The following is a 26,690-nucleotide window of genomic DNA, read 5'->3' as shown; positions in this document are numbered from 1 at the left end:
TAAAGACGTTGAAAGAGTACTTCTACTTTTACCAGAATATTTTTAAACACTAGAATCTGTACTTCAGATACTTCAGAATACAGGACTTTTACCTTCGGGTGAGTATTTTTAAACTGTGGTATAAAAATGACAGTTGGCGTTAACAACTGTCGACGTGGTGGAATTTGAACTAAGCTAGCTAACATTACAATAAAGAACCGTTAGGTTTAACTTAAAATAAGATAAAAAAGTGAAACGCGGCAGAAACTCAAAGACGGACTCAAATATATATCAAAGTATATTTACTAAAATTTAGTATTTAAAGTTGTACTCACTCAGTCCTACGAAAAAAAACGGGGCTTTGTTTGGAGGATCTTTTCTGTTGCTCTAACAAAACGTTAGAGTAGTGAGACTTCTCCGTGTCCATGGTAACAGCGCGACCTGATGACGTACTAACATAATGACGTACGAACACGATGCCTTCACGGGCTCTCAGACAACGACCTTTACTAAACACCGTAGATCAGGAGCCGTTAACGGTTTAAAATATGGAAAGGACCGTTCTGGTTGACTGAAACAACAGTAGAATGGAAAGTGTTCAATATTAAATACATTTAAAGATTAAAACATACAAAATACTTCACTTAAACCGTAATATGTGAAAAAATTAAAGACTTCAAACTCATTCCTGTTATTTCATCATTTATTTTCACAATTACATTAATTTTACTGGGTATTATTTTAAATTCACAATTAACATGTTTTACTCAAAATGCAAAAGTCCTTTTTTAATAACCCAGATATTAAGTTCATGATCACAAATTTAGTGAATATTTTCATTCTGGAAGATGTTACAGCAACATATTTCAAACATCATATTCCTGTTATTTCATCATTTATTTTCATAATTACATTAATTTACTGGATATTATTTTTATTTCAAAATTTATATTTTTTAGGGCCGGGACTTTAACTTGTTAAAGGAGTCATCACCAGGAAATCGCAATTTCTCTTGTTAAAACATGCATATCTGTGTTTGACCTCAGTTGAAACTTGCCTGAAAGGCTGGAGTTTGAAAGTGGCGCCGTTTTTTCGCTTCTGCTCTTTTTCCGAACAGGAATAGCACACAAGGGTGTGCATTCCTAAAGCACGAGATTTTGATTCTGCGCCTTCGGTGACGTCACCGTGGCGGCTACTTGCATAAGCCCACCCCTCTTTCACCACCCAACCCCGCCCCGTCCGCTACCTGAAATCGCCGAAGCGCCGCCATTATGTTTTGGAGTCTGCATGCAGGCAAGCCCCCCCGGCTCTGTCCTTCCTGCGGCGAATCAACGCGCGCCTCATTACATATTATACAATGCACATCCGGACCAGTCAAAACCTCGCGCGTAATCTCGCGTGATAAAATCGCGGTACGAAAAAGGGTCAGAACAAGCTCAATGTTTGATTAAAATTTTTTTTTTTTTTTCTAATAAGTTTTACGAATTGATCCAAAGCGATCCAAGGGGGGCTGGATACGTATAAAACCAGGTTATGACTCCTTTAATTAAGATTAATTAATTAGACAAACATTAACGCGTTAAAAAAAATTGACGCATTTTAATCGCACTCATTTTTGCACCGCGGAACGTTTCTCACTGGATGAGTTTCAGGCGGACCGATTACGCCTTTTTCACAACCAGACGCGAAGCGCCGCGAATAGGCGCGGCCGTCCCGCACCGTGAAGCGATCGTTTGCACTGGTCTGTTGGACTTGGTTGAACAAAAATTTTGTTGCTTAAGCTTATGTATTCAGTCATTATTCAATGGGATACTAAAAATCCATGTGAAAAAATTACTTCTCACTGTTCTCAGGTCAAATATTTATATGCGATTAAAATGCGATTAATTTCGATTAATTAATTACAAAGCCTCTAATTAATTAGATTAATTTTTTAATCGAGTCCCGGCCCTAATATTTTTCCCATTGACACTGATCACTTATTTCTAAAACCCAGATATGATATGTTTATGATTATATAGACAAAGAAAAGTATAGAAAGTATTGAATATTTGGTGTTTTCTTCCTGGAAGATGTTACAGCAACGTAACAAAAGTCACAGGAATCATTTTAGGGAAATTCTTCACAACATTGATCCTCTTTTTTTTTTTACCTGAGTGGCCTCCAGTCAAGTCTTATCTTTAAGTATTTTTTTAAATCTTATTTTATCTTACAGTATCTGACCTTATCTTAATATATTCCATGCATAAAATGTTAGAAAATAATAACAAATGCCAGCTATAATTTCCCACAGCCCAAGCAGTTAAATTCAAATGTCCTGTTTTAATCAAACAACAGTTTGAAACCCAAAGATGTTAAGTTTATGACCATATATGACAGAGAAAAGCATAACACCTTTATATGTGAGAAGCAGGAGCTGGGAAATCAACTCAAAGGATGAATTGGTTTCCAAAATGTGCCAGTTGTTGCAGCTCTATTTTCTGATGGAAGACGACGTCACACTTCACCATTACAACTCTGTCTTCTTCTTTGTCTTCACCTTCTCCTTGTGGAAGAATTTTCCATCCGGCTGCTTCTTCAAGCTCAGTTTGACGTCATTCAGCCCCCGGTCCTTCAGCCTCTGTTTGAGCTGAGACACAGAAACACCCACAGAGAGATATGACATTCTGCATTGTTATTCAGATTCTACTCGCTTTCTTTTATTCCCCCTAAGATGGAGGCCGATGGTTGCTTCCCCCTATTTCTGCTCTTGTAAATGTTCTGGCTTTTCTCTGACTACTGGATCATATTTGGATGTTTTGCATTTGTTGGCAGATCGTTACGTTTCTGTGTGTTGATTGTTCATCAGGTCTGCAGAGTGGCAACACTAGACCCTTTACTTCTGCACAAACAGTATTTGCAGAGCTGCTGTAGCGTCTGCTGAATGAACAAGAGAAAAATACTAAAAATATACATGTTTACTGTTGTAATAAAATACAAATGTTTTCATAGTACGATACAAAAAGCTCTTTATTTACTTCCAAACTCTTTGCATGGTTTCTTGAACTGCATCAACTCTGGGGATCAATATGGTTTTTATGTCACGTGATTTTAATTTGCTTTAAAGGGTCGTTGGGTTTGGGTTTTTTTTTGGCCTAAAAGTAGGAAACGTGATTTACCTGCTTCAAGATGCCCTCCATCACAGCGGGGTCATTCATGTCCAGATCGGGGTTGTCGTTCTGCACTCTCAGTCTTATTATTCTTTTTATTGTAGCTGTAAAAAAGAAAATGATAAACTCTCATATAATGAATAGAATTTCATCCGTTTAAAGGATGACAGGGAAAATGTGGTCACAACAACACAAACACATCATCTATTGCGTGCTAACTGTCCTCACAATTCAGGGAAATGATCAACATCATGACTCTTCACTTTAATTGTCCAGAACTTGATGTTTTCTATGTTTTTTTGTTATTATTAGGGCCGAGCGACCTCGACCTGAACAGAGGTCTGCTCTTTCTCCTGGGATTTGGACTACAGGCCTCAAGTCCCCAAGCAGTGCCCTCAAAACAGCCAACAAGCTGGCTGTTGGAGCCTGCTTCTGCAACAAAGATAAGAATTCCTAGTCGAGACTCAACTCACTAGAAATTCCTCTATCCACAACTTCAAGGACAGCAACTTTCCTCACAGGAACCTGAAGACAGCAACCTTTCTTCAGAGAAACAACCAACCCTTCTTTAAGTACTGGTAACAATCTGAGCATAGCTTAAGACAGAAACTGAATGTGATGACATTTATGTTTCAAAGTGATTTTCTATTTGATGTATTGTTGAGTTAAAGATGGAGTCTACGATTTTTCACTTGCGCCAAACTTTAGCCAATAGTAGCCACATGGCTACTATTGGCTAAAGTTCTGGACACACCGGGAAAATAAACGGTGTCCTGCCTGAGTTCATAGCGGAGGGAATGTTCCCATTCATTGTCTATGTAAGAAGCCATGTAATCTTTCTAAGTTTCGAGAGACGGCGCCGCCCGCAAACTCTTGAAAATCTTTTAAACTGAGTGTTGTCGATCTAAAATAAAGTCAGATTCAGGTGGGAGGCTGCGAGGGGAGAACGATAGAGCTCGGAGGAGCACAGAGGGGAGGGGTGTGTGTGTGTGTGTGGGGGGGGTTAAACCTTTCAAATCGTAGAATATAGCCTTTAAGTGTGTAACCTTAGTTCAGTTGTTAGTGATCTACATACAGTTTGCACGCTCACTAATCCAACTTTCCTAACGGCTCTATTGTGGATCTATTATACTTATTATACACATAGGAACTTGTTCTCCAGGCAGGGCCACATGGCCTCCCACAAAGAACACCCCCACTCCACATGGCTGACTGCTCGACACCCACAGTGGCCATCTTGTAACACACACACACACACACACACACACACACACACACACACACACACACACACACACACACTTGTATAGTATTTAGTTAGATAGGCTAGTTAGAATTAGTGTATGTTTATTTGTTTATTGTTAATAAACCCCTTTTAAGCATACTGCTGTGTAATTAATGTTGTATAATTGTGAGTGATATCAACCTCTTCTCTGCAAAGAATCCTTCAACTGTTTGTATTCATATGCTTATAGTTATTAGCATTTGAGTACAAACCCCTTTATATGAGACTGATTACAGGTTTGGTTATCTTTTCCCTGATTGCAGGGTGGTGCCCCGTAGATTGTTAATTATATTAATAATCCTATTAATATCAATAATTCTATTGATATTAATAATTATTTATTAATACCCAAATCTGCTCCTGATAGTTCCCAAACAGATGGACAAAAAAGCCTCTTGGACCTACCGCCTAAAGTCAACAGGAAGTGGGCAAAAAAATGTTTTAACCAACTGCTTATCAGCTCTGTGACTGTAAATGGTGGGGGAGGGGAAGGAGAAACACTAAGGGGACTCAGATACCCCTTTTCCACCAATGCGAACCTATTTGAAGAGCCGGGCCGGTGCCCGTGCTGGTTCGCAGTTGGTTCAACTTTACCCCTTTTCCACCAACGCGAACCTAGTTCAAGAGCCGGGCCGGTGCCGTGCTCCGAGAACCTGTTTGCGTTTCCACTGGCTAGAGAGCCCAGAGAACCACGTCATTACGTCACTGTATACGTCTGAGGTTTCCCCGCAACGCTCATTTCAAGCATAGCAGACATGTCTCTTCAGAAAAAGTGTTTATTTTGGCAAATAATACAATAACAATAAAATACACAAAATACTAAAATCACAAAATGTTTTAAAGTTTAGAACAGTGTGTGATCAATAGATCGGAGTGTTTGATGTTTAGTCATCTGCAGGTTGGACCTCCGTTCAATATCGCCGATGTCCGACAGCTCTACAAACACAAACCAGAGAACAGCGGTTTAATCACAAACGTGTCCACGACGCTGCGAACACAGATGTTATGTCACGTTGGTAGTTGGTAACGTTTAGTGAGCGAACGGCAGTCAGAAAGTGGCATGCTAACGTTGTTATTAGCAATATCATGCTAGCTGGCTAGCTAGCCGGTCAGCCTACATTACCCGAGGAAGCAAAGCCACTAGTTGCTGCTGTTACGAACGTAATCACTACCTTGGTAAACTAAACAGAAATGTGTTGTTGGTTTGCAACGAGGTGAAACAATTTAAAAGTGAAACTTACCGGGAACAGTAACGTTAATAAAACTTCGCAGCGGCGTATTTTCCCCCGTTGCCTCAAGTGTTAACCCCGCCCCCAGCCCCTAACGTAAGGCGGGGCCGGTTCCAGCCCAGCAAGGAGTTGGGGCCGCTCGGGAACCAGTTTTCCAGGCCGAGAGCCGGCTCTTTGTCTGTGGAAACAGGAAGAACTGGTTCGCGATTGGGCACCGGCTCCGAACCGGCCCTCAAAATGCCTCGGTGGAAAAGGGGTAAGAGAAATGTAAGGAAGGCATGGAGAAGATGTGACCCTTGTCACTGTTTAACACCAGATCAACACTCAAGAAACTTTCCACACCTGCTAATGATTTTATTCATTGTCTCATCTGCTCCACACTTAGCATGCACCTCAGACAGCAGTCAGGGAGATAGATGGCTTTGAATGTCGATCGTTTGTGTCTAAACATGTGCCACGAGGAGTCGGCGGCAGGACAGTTAGGCGTCCACAACACTGCCATGTGACCGCAGGCACTCCACGACCGCACATGAGCAAGGGCCCGTCACGATACTGCTTGCAGTTATATTTGTTATTATTATTATAATTTGGGACATTTGATGCTAAAGTAAACTTAAATCTTTGGTCTCTCACGTGGACTGTAGCAGATGAAGGGTCTCTTGATGTTGCAGGTTGAGGGGGACCACTTTCCGCCGTGATTGAAGTCTGCAAAAACACAAGTCTCACTTGGACTAGAAGGATCCAGGCCATTCCAGAGCCTGAACAAGGAGATACTTCCATCCGACCACTGCCAGTCTCTGAAAAGGCCGATCCAGACCACTCCATTTGTGGGTAACACCTCCTTTATCTTCTGGTCTTCTGTCGGGTTTCTCACACTGGCCAGGTCTGTGTAGTGTTCTCTGCAGTAGCTCTGGGCCTCAGTCCACGTCATGACGGATGAAATGAGGATGAACGTCACATTTGGCTCTGGAAACAGACCACAGTGAAGGGTTGAGTAGAGGCAACATAACATACAGCCTCCCCTCCATGCCACAGCTGTGGAGGTATTCATGCCTTTCACATGTTGCACTAATAAAATTGTCATTTATGTCATGCTAAAAAAACAAACGCTAGCTAACTTCCCATTAATGTAGGCATTTCAGGGCTCCAGACTAACATTTTTCACTAGGAGCACAGTGGCCCCTAACTTAAAATTTTAGGGGCGCAAGCAGAAAATTTAGGAGCGCACACCGAAATCGCTTTTTTCGCCACGACCGTCTCCTCACAGTCTGAGTCGGACTCATTCTCGACGTTTGTGTCCTCCGGAACATTATGTTTAACACAACTGGGTAGAAAGTACGAGCTGATAGTCCGCTTCGCCGCCATTGTCCATTGTTTTGATGCCGGTATGTGAAATCTGTGGATTCGCGCGATAACCCCAAAGAACCGCCTCTTTTCACATATTAGCCTATCACAGTGGTCATTCGCCCCCCCGCTCTCACGCACATTGGCCAGCCGTCTCCTTTCTTCTTCTTTTGGAGTTAATGTCGGTTGGCAAACCAGCTCATTTTTGCATTACCGCCAACTAGTGGGCTGTAAGTTTGTCAGCAACAAAAAATATAAAAAATAAAAATTTAAAAAAAACAGCAAATTTACTGGTCGCGCATGCGCGAGTAGATTAAAAATGTACTCGCACTGTCACAGATTTAAGTCGCAAAATGCGACCATTTGGTCGCAGTCTGGAGCCCTGCATTTAGTTTTCTAATTAATCCATCACAACAATGTGACAAGTCCTCAGGGTGACGGCTGTTGATGCTTATTGTCGGTTTTATTTATACGGGCCAAATTGTCATTGTCTTATGGGTATCACGCCCAGGACTCAGGGATAGGACTCGGATGCAGAGATTTCAAAAAAGGCTTTATCAGGCCGCAAAGGAGAACAAAACAGTAAGCGCCTCGAAAGGAGGGATGGCTATGAAAATTTACAACAGAAAACCCTAGGATCTAAAGGGGGGAAAAACAAAAACATTTTGAAACAGAAAACGCCTCCGGGGAGGGAAAAACTACGACTAGGTACGATGACAAAACCCTACTGTCTAAAAAGGGGAAAACAAAAACTACAACTAAGTATAAGGTCAACTAACTTAAACAGGCTATGAAAATACAAAGGCAAAAGGCCAAAAAAAAACCTCTAATGAGGCAGACAACTGTGGATTACTCAGACTATGACTAGACTTGGAAGCTGGTGGCTCTCGACACAAGACAAGACACATGGGCACAGGACAAAGGGAGACGCATACTATTTAACACATGAGGGTAATGGGCGACAGGTGGAGACAATCAGGAATCGGGGAAGGGCAAGTGACCTGAAACGAGAGGAGAGTTACTTTCCAAAATAAAACAGGAAATGACAAGACAGACATGGAGACAGGACAAAATAACTCCGCTTGACATACCGGTGTGACAATGGGAGTTTATTGACCGGGTGGTAGGGTGGATAGTAGCCATAGCTTTCAATTGTTGCCATAGCAACGGCAAACATCCGGTCAAGCTCCGTCTCTTCTTCTGCGTTTTTGGTGTATTTTTGTAGCAGAAACAGCGCCACATATAGGCCTGGAATATGTACTACAGAGCGCTGAGTCGTTTTCAGTGGATTCGTCTGGACGCAGATTTTCTTGAAATGATGCCAAGGAAAAACGGAGAAAAAAAGTTTGTTTTGGTACGTGAGGACGGCCTCTTGGTTTCCCTCCTTTTTTCTTTATCCCAGCTGTGTCTCATTGTCTCGTCGGCCTTGCCTCTTGTTCTCCCCAATCCCCATTGTCTGTCCTTGTGTTTCCACACCTATCTGTCGTTTAACCTATTCAGCCCTGTGTATTTAGTCTGTGTGTTTCTGTTCTGTCTTTGCTTGGTCGTCCTGTGTTATCCCGGATGTGTGTTCACCACCTGATCTGTCCTACCCATGTCTTCTGGGGCCTGTACTACGAAGCGAGTTCAACATACCCAGGGTATCTTTCAGAGATCCAGCTTAAGTAACCCTAACAAAGGCAATCGGAGATAAGCGGTCACACGATGCTGGTTATCAACTCGTTAAATCAACCCAGGGTTTACCTGTCCGGCTATGAGCGTGTGCACATGAAAGAGGCGGCGTTTGCAGCATTTGACCAATCACAAACATGGATCAGTCTACGGCAGCGGAGCGGCGTATTTCACGTCCGAGGAGCGAACCATAATCTTACAGAAATACGAAGAAGTTAAACATATAATGCAGGCAAAAGGCAACAGTTTAATCTGTAACATGCAGGAAGGACAGCTGGCAAAAACTCGCCGACTGTGTGAATGCAGAAGTCGTATTAATAGTATTAGTAGTATAATATGACTACCCCATCATAAGGACACTAGTAGACCTGACTGGTTACATGACTTCTTTTACTTCACTGATAGCTTAGTGGTAGAGTTACCGCCCCATGTTATGAGGTTCCTTGCAGCGGACCTCGGTTTGAATCCACCCTGTGGCCGTCTTTTAAATCATGTCGTCGCTCTCTCTCGTCCCTTTAACTCTTACGATGTCCTTCAGCAATAAAAGGCCAAACGTATATAACTTTAAAATAGGGCTGTCAAAGTTAACGCGTTAATAACGCGTTAACGCAACATCCTCTTAACGCCGTTCATTTTTTTAATGCGCGATTAACGCTCGGTATTAAAAAAAAAAAAAACGCGCATTGTATGATTTATGGCCGTCGGTGGCACCTGTAGTCTTGATCCAGAGGGAAGGTGCGCGTCCACAGGCAGCGGTGTTTCCCCGCGTCCCATTCATTGTCTATAGGTACGTGTCCACAGGGGCGATTTTAAACGCGTGTGGACACGCCGCTTCCCAGTATTGCACGCTTGGCGGGCTGCCACTAGAGGATGATTGACAGGCGCTCTCCTTCAAACAACACATTTTTGCGAGCGTTCGCGAGCGTTCGCGAGGCGGCGAGTCGAGCCCGGCGCCTCTGATTAGCATAAAGTAGATTCGACTTCAAGGCAAATGAGGAGCGGCCAACTCGCGCGCCGTCTCTCGACATTCGCCGCGACGCTACCAGAATGCATTGCACGGCGTTTCACATAGACAATGAATGGGACGCGGGGAAACACCGCTGCCTGTGGACACGCACCTTATGTGAAAAGCTGTTCACCTTCAAAAGACTGCCAGATGGTTCAGTCGATAAGACCAAAGTCATCTGCGCGTACTGTGGGTATGAAATGAGCTACCATAGAAATACGTCCAGTCTGAGATATCACTTGCAAGCCAATGCACTTATATCCTAACTGTACTTATGTCCTGTTACACTATCTCCTGTGACATGTTCACTTTAATTGTTTGTGATATATTCTTATAACCCTGTTTTGATCCCATGTTTTGGTAAGGGGATATTTGAAGTGTTAAATAAACATTTTCATAAATCAAGTAAATTAGCCCTTATGTTGTTAAAAGTATTAAGAATATGAACAAAATACATTAATGTACATTTAGAAGAAAAAAAATGTGCCAAAAAAATGTGATTAATTTGCGATTAATCGCGAGTTAACTATGGACAAAATGCGATTAATCGCGATTAAAAAAAATCAATCTTTTGACAGCCCTACTTTAAAATAATGAATGTGTTGCTTGGATGTATTCTTATAACGTGGTTTATGACAATATCAACCTCATTCTTTCAGCCGCAATCCCGGCGGTGTAAAGCGGACTTGGGAGCAAATCAAATAAATATAAAAACATAATTGAAAGTGGTAAGTAGGCTGTACGCTGACAAAGAAAAGTCTTTCCTTCCGATGAGAATCTGTATCTCTCATATAAAACATAGTCAGGGACAGAAAAAGGGTTTTGCCGGTCTCTCTACACTCTATAGTTCTCCTACGAGACCCTCTCACGATCCACCGAGCTTCTTTTTTTTATAACTGCGCACCAAGACAGCTGATTGGTCAGTAGCGGTGTGTTTCTCCACGTTGATCTCTTATCAGGAACATAACCTGCTCCGGAGCAGGTTAGCTCCACAGCGTAAGTTACCATGGTGATTTACCCCGGTAAGAAGTGAACCAGCGTCGTAGGACGGAAAACCCAGAGTTAGCGCTTAAGTTACCTCGCTAAGCACAAATCCTGCTTCGTAGTACAGGCCCCTGGTCTTTGTCTACGCCTTGGATTATTGTTTGTAAGTTTTTTTGTCTACGCTTTGGATTCTTGTTCTTTGTTTTTTTTCCATAGTATTTTTGCCCGTGTGGCCCCCCTGAGTTTTTGGACATTGTTCTTTGCTTATAATAAATAAAACCTTTTTACCTGCATTTGGGTCCTTACGTCCTTGATCAAAGTACATCCTGTGACAGTTCAAGTGATTGATTGATAGTCAAACCAAAATATGAAAGCAAAGAGAAGCAGAGCAGGGGAACTTCCTGAGTTAACATTCTCACCTCTGACAGACATGCAGACTGGGAATATCTGTGAACCACAGTCGACGTTGTACCAATCTCCCCTAGTTTGCATCCATGTGCAGTGTTCATTCAAGTTGTTCGGTTCTCCAGGAGCCCATCGTCTGAACTCAGCCTCCCCAGGTTTGTAGAAACTTGCGTCTGAATGAGACCATCTCCAGGTGGTTGAGGGAAGGTACAGTCCTATCCAGGCTGTCTGAAAGTAATATTTCATGGCGATACAAAGAATCAGAGCTGTCTGGTGAAACATATGGAGGGAAGTTTATCATAAAAATGCTTCACACTTCTACTGCCATTAGTTACTACGTGTGATCAGATAATAAAACGTTCAGACCGCTCGTCACTGAAATAACAAAACTCACCCTGCCCGATGTTGAGAAGACCGGGTTGTTTAAATCCACCGTGCTGTTCAGGATCTCCACATCCTCCCCGCTGCTGATGGTGGCCAGGTCGGTGTGTTTCTCTCTGCAGTAACTCTGTGCTTCAGTCATGGTCTTCAGCTCGTAAACAACATGGTACCCACGTTCAGCAGCTGATGAGATGGCACTCAGCCCTGCAGAGATCACATCTAATATCAATGACTTCACTCAATACAGGAAATAACCGTTGTACATTAAAGAAGGGGATGTGGCTCAGAGGTAGAGCGGGTCGTCCCTCTAATCTGAAGATTGAACGGGTAACAGACTGAATGTTGTGTAAAGAAGACTAGAAAAGCTCTCTAGAAATGCAGGTCCAGGTCCATTTAATATTAGACAACTCATGCTGCCTTCACCTGGTTTCAGAATGATGGTAAATATGAGTTGCAGACTCTGAAATGGCACATGAACGCCCCTCAAATATAATGAGGAGTGGATACCCGAGTCCCAGAGTCGGTGGAGAAGAGGACTCAGTGATGATGGTGCGTCCTTCTCTAGTTTGAACTTGATACAGACCAACACTATTCATCCTTCTATCCATAACACCAATTCATCTCAACAACGAAGCACTTGAACGCCACATTCTTGTAATTCCGACTTCACAAGTTGGATCTTCTAGTAGAGCGTGAAGGCAGCGTGAACTAGCACACAATACACAATGTTAAAAATGTGGACCCAAAGAAGAGCATGTGAAACTCCTGCCTGACACGACGATGATGCTCAGAAGAACGGTCTCCATCCTCGTCTCCTCCAGGTTCCTCTGCTTCAGTCGGTGACTGGAGATGTAATATAAGCTCATGTAACCTGACTCTCAGAACAACTATTTGCATATCAGAAAGATCACCAAATTTGTTACACTCTCCTGAATGGACTGTTTGTAGGTTTTGCTCAGGAGATGGAGCTAAACACTGTCCTGCTGCACTGACTACTTTACTTGAGTATTTTCATGTACTAACTACTCCACAACATTCATTTAATAACTTAAGTTACTGGTCAGATCAATGAGCTCATCATTCAACATGCAAATGTTTACTTATGTAAAGTAATGGATATACAGCTGAAATATTTAGCTCAAAGTAATTAAATTCATCCCATGAAGACACAGTTTACATTACAACTGTGTTATGTTTTATTGTAATTGATCATCAAGTTATGCATGCTTCACAGGGGGATCAATACACACTTAAAAAGGCCGTATATGTGGACATTAAACATGAATTTGTGTTGTGAACCATTTATTTATTTATATTTATTAAATGTTTCTATTTACTAAAAAAGGGGGAGTTGAACGGAAGTTACACATCTGTACAAGGGCGTAGAATTGGGTAGGGACACTAGGGACACGTCCCTACCAATATTAGGCCGCTACTGTGTAGTCACTATCAATACAACGGCTGTCCGTAGTGTTTAGTCAGTGATTATGGCACACAAAGGGTTAAGGCTGAGTTATGCTTCCGCGTCGACACAACGCAAGGGGGCTTGCGGACCCCTTACGTCCTTGCGGACCCCCCTTACGTCCAACGCAAGGGCCTGACGTGCACCTCCCAAAAATCCTAGACGCGCGTCGAGGCAACGCAACACCAACGCAACGCCGCGGCATTGGCTGTGATTGGTCCGCTAACTACATCCGCTGGAGACCGCTTTCCGGTTTCCACTCATAAACACCGCCATTTAAACTTTTAAAAGGCTACTTTTATTGTTTTCACCTCGTTTTATTGTTTGCACCTTCTCGCTTTTGCACAAAGAAATAAAACACCAAGTTCTGAAAAATTGTGGACGTTTAAAGCCGGAAAGTAAACAAATACGCTATAACGAGGCTAACGACGATATACGCCAAGAGTCTGGGCCGGTCGGTCAGTCTTTACAAAAAACATAGTGCCCTTTACCGGTGTGGCATTGAATTGCATTTCGACACGTAAACCCAACGCAGAACCATCACGGTCTCCAAGCAACTGCGTGGCCGTTGCGTTATCACTACGCGGAAGCATAATCAGGGCTTTATGTCGCTCTCTGCTAGAAGTCCCGCCTCTAACCTAAATACCGCTCCCTGATCGGCTGCCGGTTTCTCGCTAACTTACATGTGATTGGCTGTCCCCACTGCCACTCCTTCTGCTTGTTAAAACTACCTGCAACCTGCTAGTCGGACCGAACGAGAGGCCGTGCATGTTATCTGCAACTGCGAGTGTTGAAGTTGTCAACATGTTCGGCATTTGTTCTTCCTGGGTCATGTCAGCTAGATGGATTTTGATATCAGTGGTGTCATTTACATTTGTGTTTGTGTCTGTTTGCGTGCGTGCACGTGCGTGCTGTACAGGATTTGAAGGATGTCAAAGAAAAGAAAAGTGGAGATAAGAGACTTCTTTAGGAGTCAAAGTGTAAGTTACTTCAAGGGTGTATAGGTAGAGGCTCAACAATACAGATATTCAATTCAATTCAATTTTATTTATAGTGTCAAATCACAACAGAAGTCATCTCAGGACACTTAACACATTGAGCAGGACTAGAATACGCTCAAAATTTCAAGAGTCAACACAATTTCAAAGTCCCAACAACACCCAGGGGCAAGCGTTACAGCGACAGTGGCGAGAAAAAACTGCCTTAATAGGCTTTTAGGCAGAAATCTCGTGCAGCCCAGGTCCTTGGGTTACAACTGCATTTGGTGTTGGTAGTATGGTAGGAGTAGCATTAACAGTAGTGGTGGTATTAACAGAAGCAATAGTATCAACAGTAGTAGTCCATGGCAGCAGGTACAGCCACGCCGAGATGGATCCATCCCAACCACGTCGCCGTAGACCAGAAAGCAGGAGTAGTTGAGCAGTCACACAGCGGGCAGGTGGAACTACAATGTGGTGTTTCCAGCATCAGGCCAGTTAGCAGTTTGCATCGGTCAGGACCTCAGTGGACTCTGCTGGACCAGAAAGCATAGCCAGACTCCCGGGAGTGATCCCGGGAGTAGTCAAGTTAGTGACAGTAGAGATGACGATTTTAGTCAATTACTTTAATTAAAAATACTGGCGGTAAGAGGCAAACAAGACCACAACATTGGTGCAGTCCGGATCAGGTTCCACCACGGTCCAGGGAGACCTGCTAGGCAAGAGAGCACAGGGACTCCAGGGGAACATACACAGAGAGAGCGCGAGAGAGAGAGAGAGAGGCTCAGTGTGTCACTATAATCCCCCAGCAGTCTAGGCCTATAACAGCTTAACCAAGAGCTGGCTCAGGGCAAACCTGAGCCAGCCCTAGCTATAAGCGGTGTCGAAGAGAAAGGTTTTAAGCCTACTCTTAAATGTGGGAACAGTGTCTGCCTCACGAACCAGAACCGGAAGACGGTTCCACAGAAGAGGAGCTTGATGGCTGAAAGCTCTGGCCCCTGTTCTAATTTTGGAGACTTTAGGAACTACAAGTAACCCTTTATTCTGAGAGCGTAGTGCTCTAGGAGGACAGTAGGGTTTAATGAGCTCTTTAAGATATGATGGTGCCTGTCCATTAAGAGCCTTGTAAGTGAAGAGAAGGATTTTAAATTCTATTCTGGATTTTACTGGGAGCCAGTGCAGAGAAGCTAATACAGGAGAAATGTGATCCCTTCTTCTGGTTTTAGTCAGAACACGAGCTGCAGCATTCTGGACCAGCTGGAGAGATTTAAGAGATTTATTAGAGCAGCCTGATAATAAAGAATTACAATAGTCCAGCCTTGAGGTAACAAATGCATGGACGAGTTTTTCTGCATCTTTTTGAGACAGCATTGGCCTAATTTTAGTAATGTTACGCAGGTGAAAGTAGGCTGTCCTCGTGGTTTGTTTAATATGCGAGTCAAAGGACAGGTCCTGATCAAAGATAACTCCAAGGTTTCTTACAGTAGCATTCGAGGCGATGGCAATCCCATCAATAGTCGCTATATCTTTAGACAGCGAGCTTCGGTGGAGTTTAGGCCCAAGTACAATAACTTCCGTTTTATCGGAGTTTAACATCAGGAAATTGCAGGTCATCCAGGATTTTATGTCATCAACACAAGCCTGGAGTTTAACTAGCTGATTGGTTACTTCAGGCTTGATTGATAGATATAACTGAGTATCTGTCATGATCTGTGTTTTCATGTTTTGATTCCCTGGTTTATTTTGTGATTTTTGCCCTTGGTGTGATTTCCTGTCTCGTACTTCCTGGTCCTTGTTGTTTCCGCTGTCTTGACTCCCCCATCCTCTCGTGTTGATTACCTTGCCTGCCCTAATGTGTTTCACCTGTTCCTCGTCAGCTCCCTGCCTCCCTGTGTGTGTATATAGTCTGTGTGTTTCCCTTGTGTCCTGGTCGGATCATTGTTGCTGTTGAATGTCGTTGTTGCTGTTGAATGTCGTTGTTGCTGTCGTCGTTGATGTCGCTGTCTGTCACTCCCTGTCTACGGTCTCACGTCTTGCCCATGGATATTTTGTACCTCGTCCTGCCTCCCGTGTCCCTTCGTGTTTGGTTCCGTTTCGTAAGTGTTTCTTTGTCTGGCGTTTTTGCCCCTGTGGTCTCCTTCAGTTGATACTTTGTTTTAGTCTTAGTTTTTGGTTTTGTATTTAGTTTATTATTAAATAAATCCTCCTTTTTAACTGCATTTGGGTCCTCACCACCTGTTTTTCGAGTCCATGCCTGTTTCCAAGTCCGCCAAACATGACAGTATCATCAGCATAACAATGGAAGTTTATAGAGTGTCCTCTAATAATGTTGCCTAAAGGAAGCATATATAAGTTGAAAAGAATTGGTCCGAGCACAGAACCTTGAGGAACACCGTATTTAACTTCAGTGTGCCTGGAGGATTTTTCATTGACATGCACAAACTGAGATCGATTGGATAAATAGGACTTAAACCAGCTATATGCGGTTCCTTTGATGCCAATACATTTTTCCAGTTTACATATTAGAATCTCATGGTTAATGGTGTCAACCTAAGATCTAGCAGAACAAGTACAGAAACCAGTCCTTTGTCAGAAGCAATAAGAAGGTCATTTGTAATTTTCACCAGAGCTGTCTCTGTACTATCATGTACTCTAAATCCTGACTGGAAGTCCTCAAGTAGACTGTTATTGTTGAGAAAGTCACACAGCTGATTGGCGACTACTTTCTCAAGGATCTTAGAGAGAAAAGGAAGATTTGATATTGGTCTGTAGTTTGATGAAACCCCTGGATCTAGAGTAGGCTTCTTAAGAAGAGGTTTAATTACAGCTACTTTAAATGACTGTGGCACATAGCCTGTTAATAAAGACACATTGATCATATCTAATATTGAATAAAAGAGAATATTTAATGCCAAAGAGATGCACCTTTTTAAAGTTATTTTTCATTCTTATTTTCATGTATTTGTGTAGAAGAGAGCAACGGTTTAAAAAACACAAATAAAGAAAAACAATAAAACCTCAGATTCTAGATGATCATGTGGTTTAATAATTATAAAATATAATTAATTAATATTAAGTAATCTAACCTATAACATCTTCATGACGTGAAATTATGATTGCTAATGCAAAAAAACGTCAACTTTCAGGAGTGCTGCCTTGGAGCACTTTTGTGTCCCCACCAATCTCAAAATCAAACCTACTCCCTTGCATCTGTATATTTATTACTTCTCATTATGCAAATACATAGCTGTATTGCTGTTGGCTAACTGTTATCCATTTTACAATTATTGCACAACTGTCAAAATTATTTTGTTATATTTTAATTATATATACACAGCCAGATCTGTATGATATATGATCTAATATTCACGGTTCAATCTTGTTTTTTGAGTGAAATTTGGTGGATTTCGTTAACATTTTATTTACGTTCGCTTACGCAAAAGAAATGCAAGCAAAAACGCTTTGTTCTTGAACGCAACTCAGGTTGGTTTACTCGTCAGCGTAGCCAGCAACGCATGCGCACATCATTCACTTCCGGACAGCCAACTACCGCAACAGAAAGCCGCCTGTACCGGGTTCTCTTTCTTTTCTTTGTGTGTGGTTTTTAATTTGCCGTCATCCGTGTTCATCTGCGGCTCGCTCCCGGGTGTCCTCGTGTTTGTCCATGCGCGTTCCCGTGAGCGTGACGCTGTTGGTTTGGCTGCTGAGCGATGCGGCGGCGCGCCACTTCACTGAGGCGGAGATGGCAGCTGTCAGGTAACGAGTACTGTGTACATCCTCTACTGCACTACAAGTACTAATACCACACCGTGTACATCCTCTACTGCATTAAAAGTACTAATACCACACCGTGTACATCCTCTACTGCATTACAAGTACTAATACCACACCGTGTACATCTTCTACTGCATTACAAGTACTAATACCACACCGTGTACATCTTCTACTGCATTACAAGTACTAATACCACACCTTGTACATCCTCTACTGCATTACAAGTACTAATACCACACCGTGTACATCTTCTACTGCATTAAAAGTACTAATACCACACCGTGTACATCCTCTACTGCATTAAAAGTACTAATACCACACCTTGTACATCCTCTACTGCATTGCAAGTACTAATACCACACCGTGTACATCCTCTACTGCATTAAAAGTACTAATACCACACCGTGTACATCCTCTACTGCATTACAAGTACTAATACCACACCGTGTACATCTTCTACTGCATTAAAAGTACTAATACCACACCGTGTACATCCTCTACTGCATTACAAGTACTAATACCACACCGTGTACATCCTCTACTGCATTACAAGTACTAATACCACACCGTGTACAGTACATCTTCTACTGCATTAAAAGTACTAATACCACACCGTGTACATCTTCTACTGCATTAAAAGTACTAATACCACACCGTGTACATCCTCTACTGCACTACAAGTACTAATACCACACCGTGTACATCCTCTACTGCACTACAAGTACTAATACCACACCGTGTACATCCTCTACTGCACTACAAGTACTAATACCACACCGTGTACATCCTTTACTGCACTACAAGTACTAATACCACACCGTGTACATCTTCTACTGCATTAAAAGTACTAATACCACACCGTGTACATCTTCTACTGCATTAAAAGTACTAATACCACACCGTGTACATCCTCTACTGCACTACAAGTACTAATACCACACCGTGTACATCCTCTCCTGCACTAAAAGTACTAATACCACACCGTGTACATCTTCTACTGCATTAAAAGTACTAATACCACACCGTGTACATCCTCTACTGCACTAAAAGTACTAATACCACACCGTGTACATCCTCTACTGCACTACAAGTACTAATACCACACCGTGTACATCCTCTACTGCACTACAAGTACTAATACCACACCGTGTACATCCTCTACTGCACTACAAGTACTAATACCACACCGTGTACATCCTCTACTTCACTAAAAGTACTTCTACTACGTATAAGCATTTAGCTCCTGTTACAAGCTTCTCTAAGAGTGACTCTAGTCATAACAACAGTCTGATCTATCTATCCATCATCCATCCATCATCCATCCAAACAAACGTTTTTAGAATCAACATCAGAACCATCTCCATCTGTATTTGTCAGATTTGATAATGAATTGTTATTAACCGGTGACTTCTCCATACCTACTTCACTTTTCAGACAGCGCATCAAATCCATGTTCTACCACGCCTACAACAGTTACCTCGACAACGCTTTCCCCTATGACGAGCTCCGCCCACTCACCTGTGATGGACAGGACACCTGGGGCAGGTAAGGTGACATCATCATGTTTTGGTAGAACAATGACCCACAACTAATAAAAAGCTGAAGGAAAACGTTTAAAAACAATACTTTGTGTCTATTTGTTTAATTTGGCTTAATTAATGTCATTGTTCTTTTTTACTCTTATTTTTACTTTTATTATTAATAAATTCGTTTTTTTTTCACAAGGAAACTGTCAGTTTTTATTATTTTCTAAGTTTGCGGCCTTTTCTTTCAGAAAACTAAACACTTGATGAAGAATCATACAAAGTCCTACAAAGTATTGACATGATACACAGAACTCCTCAAATAAGAGTTTTTCTCTTTTTAAATATCTCTCAACTTGTTTGTTCAGCTGTACTTTCTTTTGCTTCGGTTCCTGTTCTTATAATGCCAAGAGCTTATTATTTTTTACACATTATATTCAACATAAAATGAAATACCAAATAAAAAGGCGAATAATCAAATATTTTCCCTCCATCTTTTTCCAACAGTTTCTCGCTCACTCTGATTGATGCTCTCGACACTCTACTGGTAAGATCTGAGAAAGATTTATGTCAGAACAAAATTATGAGTTTCGTTTTCGTGACGATATGCTTTTATTCCGATTTGATTTTATCACGAATTTTGGATGCTGATTCGATTTGTATTGCGATTCGAAATAATCGATTATAGCGATTTCTCTTCCTTCGTAAACAAAAAAAAACTAACCCTAAACCTTTGAGTGACATTTCATCACGAGTCACATTTCTAAAAACAAAGCACAGAAAAAGTCAGTCAGTCTGACCTTCAGCTGCATCTAACAGTGGAACATTAACATGAGGGATTATTTCTAGTAAACTGCTACATTCAGGATGCCTCGGCCTGCTGCTGCCGGTCGGATGGCTGCTCTGTCTTTATCTCTCATGTTCATCGTGTTACTACAATACCATACCTGTCCATGGCAGAATTTGCATACAGCTTTGCTTATCTGGCTATGCTTTTCCTGGAAGCGTGACAAACCCAAGGTGCCCAAACTTTGGGTTTCAAATGTAAGGAGTGCAGAGAAATAGAGAATCCATTTGTATTCCCATCCATACTTTTCAGACTGTACACATTTTTGATTCTTAGCAGGGGCAAACATTAGATGTTGTGTTCAGGTGTCATTTGGAAATGTTTCTCTGAAGGTTTTGGGAAACCACACAGAGTTCCAGCGCGTGGCGTCGCTCCTCCAAGACACCGTGGACTTTGACATCGACGTCAACGCCTCCGTGTTTGAAACAAACATCAGAGGTACAGAGGAGAATCAACCAATCAGCAGTTAAGGCCTTTGCACACTGAGTCTGTTTTCTTTGGGGGGGGGTCTGAACACAGGGATAGGTGGTCTTCTTTCTGATGACCCGATCGGGATAGTTGTGCAGCTCCCTTTATCTTCTTTCAAGAATGAGACGATCACAACATCTTCCTCATAGGGATGCTCCGATCGATTGGCAGCCGATTGCTATCGGCCGATATGGACCCTAAACAGGTTGATCGGTGATCGGTCAAAGTGCCGATCAGAAAAGCCGATCACATATTTATATGTATATATTTTTTTTTACCCGAGACTGTTTTTCTGCGCCTGACGCAGGGTGGGAATTTCACGATGTCCACGACGCCTGTCAAAGTTCCAGTGTAAACAGCGCTAGTGACGCGTGGTGGGCTTTTATGAAATTACAGCCACCCTCGGGCGCACAGTAGGCTCGTCCCGTGTCTGTGGATCGGAGCGATTGCTCTGCTGTGATTTTTCCAAAATAGAACTTGCGCAACTTCACGAGCCGCGCAAGAGAAGTATCAACATCACATGCAAGAAGAAGGTTCCCGCCCGGTTCCTCCGGCTTGCGCACATGTTTGTAGTCAACATGAGCGGAGCTGAGCGAGCAAGTGGCCACAAGCAGGCAGCGGATTTTGCAGGGAGCGGCATTTTTATTATAAAAGTACCGGTCCGGTTCCACTCCAGTCCCGCTCACATCACGAGTCTGAAGCCCAAGCCCGACCCAGAATCCCGCTGTGTCCTACGCAGTCATCAACAGTATCGGTGATACTGGTGATCGGTATCGGCCGATTTATGATTCCTGTGATCGGATCGCCCCCCCAAAATGCTGATCGGAGCATCAATACTTCCTCACTGCTGGATGACTCCGTTAATTTCCAAGACCCCATCGGGTCCAGGTGGACTTCAGGATGTCGGCGGTCCAGTTTGCAGCACTACTGGAGATCAGAAATAAGACCACCAATCTCCAGGATCCAACTGACCCTGAACAGGCTGCAGTTTGTTCGCCAATCTGTTCGGCGTTCGCTGCCACGATCTGTCCTTCATCTTCATCATCTCTATAGTCTTTAGACTGTTTGTCGTACAGCGAGGTGGACAAGTTCGTCTGTTGACATTTTGGATGTTTGAAAGTTTGGGAGTCGGTGTGAAAACCTGATTAACACAACGTGAGGTCGTAATGATTTTTTTTTTTAAACGTGCTACAATTTTGGACGAAAACGGACTCGGTGTTCAAAGGCCTTTAGTGTTCTCTTTACGTTCAGCTGTCGGACTGCCCTGTGTGTGTGTGTGTGTGTGTAGTGGTGGGCGGCCTGCTGTCAGCTCACCTGTTGGCAGGTCGGGCGGGGATGGAGCTGGAGCCCGGTTGGCCTTGTTCAGGACCGCTGCTGAGGATGGCCGAGGACGCTGCCAGGAAACTGTTGCCTGGTATACAAAAAGCACACACAGTACGCAAATATACACAGAAGACAGTACATTACAGTCAATAATTTGCCTATGTCCTACCAAACCAAAGATAATGTAAATATTTGCAAATTTGAAAGGTGAACTGTGAAGAAATGTCTGTACTCTGAATACGTTTTTGAATAAACCTATAAATAAAACACATTTTGAGCAGATGAAAGGTCAGTAGCAAGTCAAGAGAGTAGATTTCTCGAGTACTTCACAGTGTATTAGAAGTAGAAATACTGTAGGTAGAATGAAACAGTGAAACAGCTTCTCTATGCAGATGACTGAATCGTCTCTTTCATGTGCATTTTTTTAGTTCATTGCTTTAAACTTTTTGCCATTTTGTTTTTATGTGGTGAAACTTTGGGTCTGCCGTCTTGGCCACGACCCCTTGTAAAAAACTCCAAAATCCAAATGGAATTATTAAATGAAGGTTAAATAAATATCAAATTCACTAATCGTGGAAATAACAGTTTGTTGCACCAGCTTACATCACCTTAAATCCCTTGTGCCGTAACACGCTGTATCAACGGTTTCAGCGTTCCAGACCCCCACCGGCATGCCGTACGGTACGGTGAACCTGCTGAACGGCGTCAGCCCCACCGAAACACCCGTGACTTGTACCGCCGGCGTGGGAACCTTCATCCTGGAGTTCGCCACGCTGAGCCGACTAACAGGGGATGCAACGTTTGAGAAGGCAGCCCGCCAAGCCCTGAGAGCCCTGTGGAAGACCAGATCTGACATCGGGCTGGTAACTAGTCCACCTGTAACCATGGAAACAGCTTGTCTAAATATTTCCCTTGCTGTTAGAGCAACTACAGTAGCTGCACCTAACCTGTAAAACAGCGTTTTAAGTTTAAATTCAGTCAATTAAAATACAGAACTGCTGATTTAGAGGTCATTGTGGAGAAAGGGAAAGGATAAGAAGATTGTTTGGACACCTGTCTGTCTGTCCAGGTGGGGGACCACATTGTCATCCTGTCTGTCTGTCTGTCCGTCAGGTGGGGAACCACATTGACATCCTGTCTAAGAAGTGGGTGGCTCAGGACGCTGGCATCGGAGCAGGCGTGGACTCCTACTTTGAGTATCTGGTGAAAGGAGCCATCATGCTGCAGGACGAGGAGCTGCTCAACATGTTCCTGGGTAACACTCACAGCGACAGCCCTCTCCTCCTCCCTCAATGTGCCTTTGGGCAAGGCACCACAGACTGAAAAAGACCAGAGAAACAAAGCCTGTCCAGCTGCGACAGTAAATGCATGAAATTCATTGAATTGACATCGATGTGATGCCTTTTCCTCAGAGTACGATCGAGCCATTCAGAACTACACCAGATTCGACGACTGGTACCTGTGGGTCCAGATGCACAAAGGAACCGTCTCCATGCCGGTCTTTCAGTCTCTGGAGGCCTTCTGGCCCGGCCTGCAGGTACAAACAGTACACTGAAAACAATCCTTACTTGATGATTAGAAATAATAAACTTCATATAGCGCTTTTCAAGTGCTTCACATGGTTGAAACAAGAAAACTAACTCAAATTAATAATAGCCCTTTTTGAGAGGTGATTTTAAAGATTCTGCAGGCTTCAGACCCTCAGCCAGGGAGTTCCAGAGCCGGGGCCCAAGTCGGGACTCGGGGACAGCCAGCGGTGTTTGGTTGTGCCGATAGAACGCTTCTGCATCTGCATCTTGTACCAGCTGGAGTAGCAAGATTGTGTTTTGGCTTAACCCCTAGTTCAGTGAGTTTACTTGTCTAAACAAGATTAGATAAACGCATGGATGACCTTCTAGAGATCAGGCATCTTTGAGATGCTTCTTAATTGATAAAAACATGACCGCACAATTTTTGTATTTTTTTTTCTGGCTGCAGGTTTGATATTCGAAGGGAAGGATCCAAGATGGTTCTATAAAATAGGCAGGGACTTTTGGGGGCTGAAGAGAATTATTTATGATTTATTTATATTTAGGTGGAGACAGTTTTGGACCATCCAGGATTTTATATCTGACACACAAGATAAAAGATAATTATAACTGCTTTCTTTGTTTGTTTTTTTAAATGGAACATATATTTGTTTGTCACCTGCAGAACAATGGTGACTGTTTATAATCCATCAGCAAGTATGAACAATATAACAAAGGACCTAGGATAGAGCTTTGGGGAACCCCACAGGTCAGAGGAGGAATTACACAAAAGGCTGCTGACAAAAACATAAAACTCACTGTTTATTTCCTTTGGTGTGTGTTTCAGTCCCTCCTGGGCAACCTGGACAGCGCTGTGAGGACTTTCCAAAACTATTACTCAGTGTGGCGACAGTTTGGAGGTCTGCCAGAGTTTTACAGCATCCCTCAGGGTTACACCGTGGACAAGAGAGAGGGATACCCACTGAGACCTGGTCAGTCCACCTACCGCCGGCCCAGCAGTAATGTGCAAAATATCAGTACACAGACATAATGTTACAAGTTGAAGAAAGTGTTTGTTGGGTATTTGGAGGCGTTACATAAATGATTTAAAAACCCTGAGGGCTTTTATTTTGGAAGTCAGGAAGAATTTGTTCGATCAGTTCAATAACTCGCTCCCTGGCCGTGAAATCAAAAACAGTGTTTCTGTGTGTGTTTGTTCATTCCAGAGTTGATTGAGAGTGCCATGTACCTGTTCAGGGCGACAGGTGACCACACCTACCTCCAGCTGGGCCTCGATGCTCTGGAGTCCATAGAGAAGATCACCAAGACGCCCTGCGGATACGCCAGCGTAAGATCCGTCCACCTGAGCTGAAGAGAACACATTTTAGACCAAAGCTTATTCAGCCATGAAACAGAACAACTCAGCTGAAACAGCCATGCTGGTATGAAAACCACGAGGGCAGCTGTACTTACTAACATCCTCACAGTGACAATGATCCCAACACATTTCAGTCTGCACCAAAATGGTGGATTCAGTGTCGCTAAAAGCACCTACAGTCTTTATTGTGTATCTTAGATTGAAGGCACAGTGAGTAGGATTTGTCAGTGGCTGTTTGTAAACACAACATTCAGTGCTGGCCACCAGGGGGCGACCCCTCTCTGATTGTATAGACGTCTATGAGAAAATGGTCCTACTTCTCTCTGCTGGCCACCAGGGGGCGACCCCTCTCTGATTGTATAGAGGTCTATGAGAAAATGGTCCTACTTCTCTCTTGATGTATTATCTCAGTAAACACTGTAAACATGAGTTTATGGTCTCAGTCTCTAGTTTCAAGTCTTCTTCAATCCAGCATGATGTTGTTTTCATACCACCACTGGATTTTATTTTGTAAAAGGTCAACATTTGACACTTTGTACTCACAGGTCACGTAGCTGACCGTCTAGTGACTCGTAACTTGGCACTGGTAGAACGTTACACAACGAAAACATGTTTATATGTGGACACTGAATATTAATGTATTCTACCTGCTACCTGGTAGAAAGTCTGTTTAGTGGTTGGTGGATAATGTAGTTTCAGATCTGTTCTGCTCCATCGTATTTCTGTTTGCCATACTGATTGGTTACAAACTGTAAAACTAACAACTCATAGTTGAAGCTCTATGTGATTGACTGTTTAAATCACATGTTCCCACTGCAGGTTAAAGACCTGCGAGATCACCAGCTGGACAACAGGATGGAGTCTTTCTTTCTGGCCGAAACCATCAAGTACCTCTACCTGCTCTTTGACCCCGCTCACTTCCTGCACGGTGGGGGGTCGGAGGGGGACGGGTCCTGGGAGGAGGGAGGCGAGGGGGGGCGGTGCGTTTTAGGGGCGGGAGGGTTCATCTTCAACACGGAGGCTCACCCTCTCGACCCGGCGGCGCTCTACTGCTGCAGCCGCCACGCCCAGGACCGACAGGAGTTGCGAGACATCCTGTCAAAGCCCGGCAGCCGATCGAAGCGGCGCGCCAAACAGACAGGAGACCCTCCCCTTGGCCAATCAGACAGCATTGTTCTAAAACCAGGCGAGAAGAGGACGCCTAACCCGCTGTCCTGCCCCGTTCAGCCGTTCAGCGCTCGACTCTCCATCATGGGACAAGTTTTCACCGACAACACCTGACATCATTCTGCCACCATTCTGCCACCGCAGCTTCCCTACGACGTGTCAGCTCTCAGGGTTTAAAGACAAACTAGAGGATCCAACGTCTAAACCAGTTTGAGGAGAAAAACCATCCATGAAGCTGTTTAATTGGCACTCGCCAAGAACGAGGATTCAGATGTGCTGTGTTGACCCTGTTGCTCTAATTTAAACTGAACTGGTGAAATCTATTTTTATTTATTAGAAATGTTGTGGTGGTGGTTGTGTGATTGGTCATGTCGTGTGTTGCCAGTACGCAGCGGACCTCGAGTTTCCTAAGCATTAACATCCATGCTAAATTACAATTTCTCATTATTTTGGCAGTACAGCGTCATGGTGGTGTCGGTTTGTCTTATGCAGTCTGTGGCTGCAGCTGTGTAACTGTGTGGAGCTGCCAGCAAGAGGCACTATATCAACTCGGAGCAGCTTGTGAGTCAGGCTCCTGCAGGGATCTCCAGAGAGTTTCAAGGGAGACGATTGTATTAAAACAACAGCATATTTCATATTGATTCAGAGCACAAAATAAAAAAAAGAAAATATTAAAAATGGCTTTTTATATGAAAGACTAAATAGTTTTCAGCATCCTGACTGATGATGAATAATGAATCCAGCAGCAAAGAATGTGCCAATTCCTGTAATTCACATGACTTCCAATAGTTAAAAGTTACATGATGAACATGAGCTTTAAGGAAAGTGAA

General features: G+C 43.1%; 2 protein-coding genes across 2 annotated transcripts; one reads left to right on the top strand and one right to left on the bottom strand.

Moving 5' to 3' along the window:
- Positions 1 to 670: 670 nt before the first annotated feature.
- LOC311017798 (secretory phospholipase A2 receptor-like) lies at positions 671 to 12,299 on the bottom strand (the record flags this gene model as incomplete). Its single annotated transcript, XM_084016376.1, has 6 exons — positions 671 to 2,608; positions 3,138 to 3,232; positions 6,276 to 6,608; positions 11,067 to 11,280; positions 11,447 to 11,637; positions 12,203 to 12,299. 6 exons carry the CDS (start codon positions 12,297 to 12,299, stop codon positions 2,489 to 2,491), a joined length of 1,050 nt encoding a protein of 349 aa, XP_083872502.1. The 3' UTR covers positions 671 to 2,488.
- A 5,085-nt stretch (positions 12,300 to 17,384) lies between these two features.
- On the top strand, positions 17,385 to 26,318 carry edem2 (ER degradation enhancer, mannosidase alpha-like 2). The gene is made up of 11 exons (XM_084015095.1): positions 17,385 to 17,628; positions 19,081 to 19,191; positions 19,677 to 19,716; positions 20,349 to 20,454; positions 21,773 to 21,898; positions 22,459 to 22,670; positions 22,921 to 23,062; positions 23,220 to 23,344; positions 24,163 to 24,307; positions 24,542 to 24,663; positions 25,513 to 26,318. The coding sequence occupies exons 1-11, from the start codon at positions 17,537 to 17,539 to the stop codon at positions 25,972 to 25,974; spliced, it is 1,683 nt and encodes a 560-aa protein (XP_083871221.1). The 5' UTR covers positions 17,385 to 17,536; the 3' UTR covers positions 25,975 to 26,318.
- Positions 26,319 to 26,690: the final 372 nt, after the last annotated feature.

The sequence above is a fragment of the Eutrigla gurnardus genome (genome assembly GCF_963514095.1).
Source record: "Eutrigla gurnardus genome assembly, chromosome: 8".
Classification (NCBI taxonomy): Eukaryota; Metazoa; Chordata; class Actinopteri; order Perciformes; family Triglidae; genus Eutrigla; species Eutrigla gurnardus.
The sequence above is the reverse complement of the archived record's forward strand: the minus strand, read 5'-3'. Positions and strand labels throughout refer to the sequence as shown.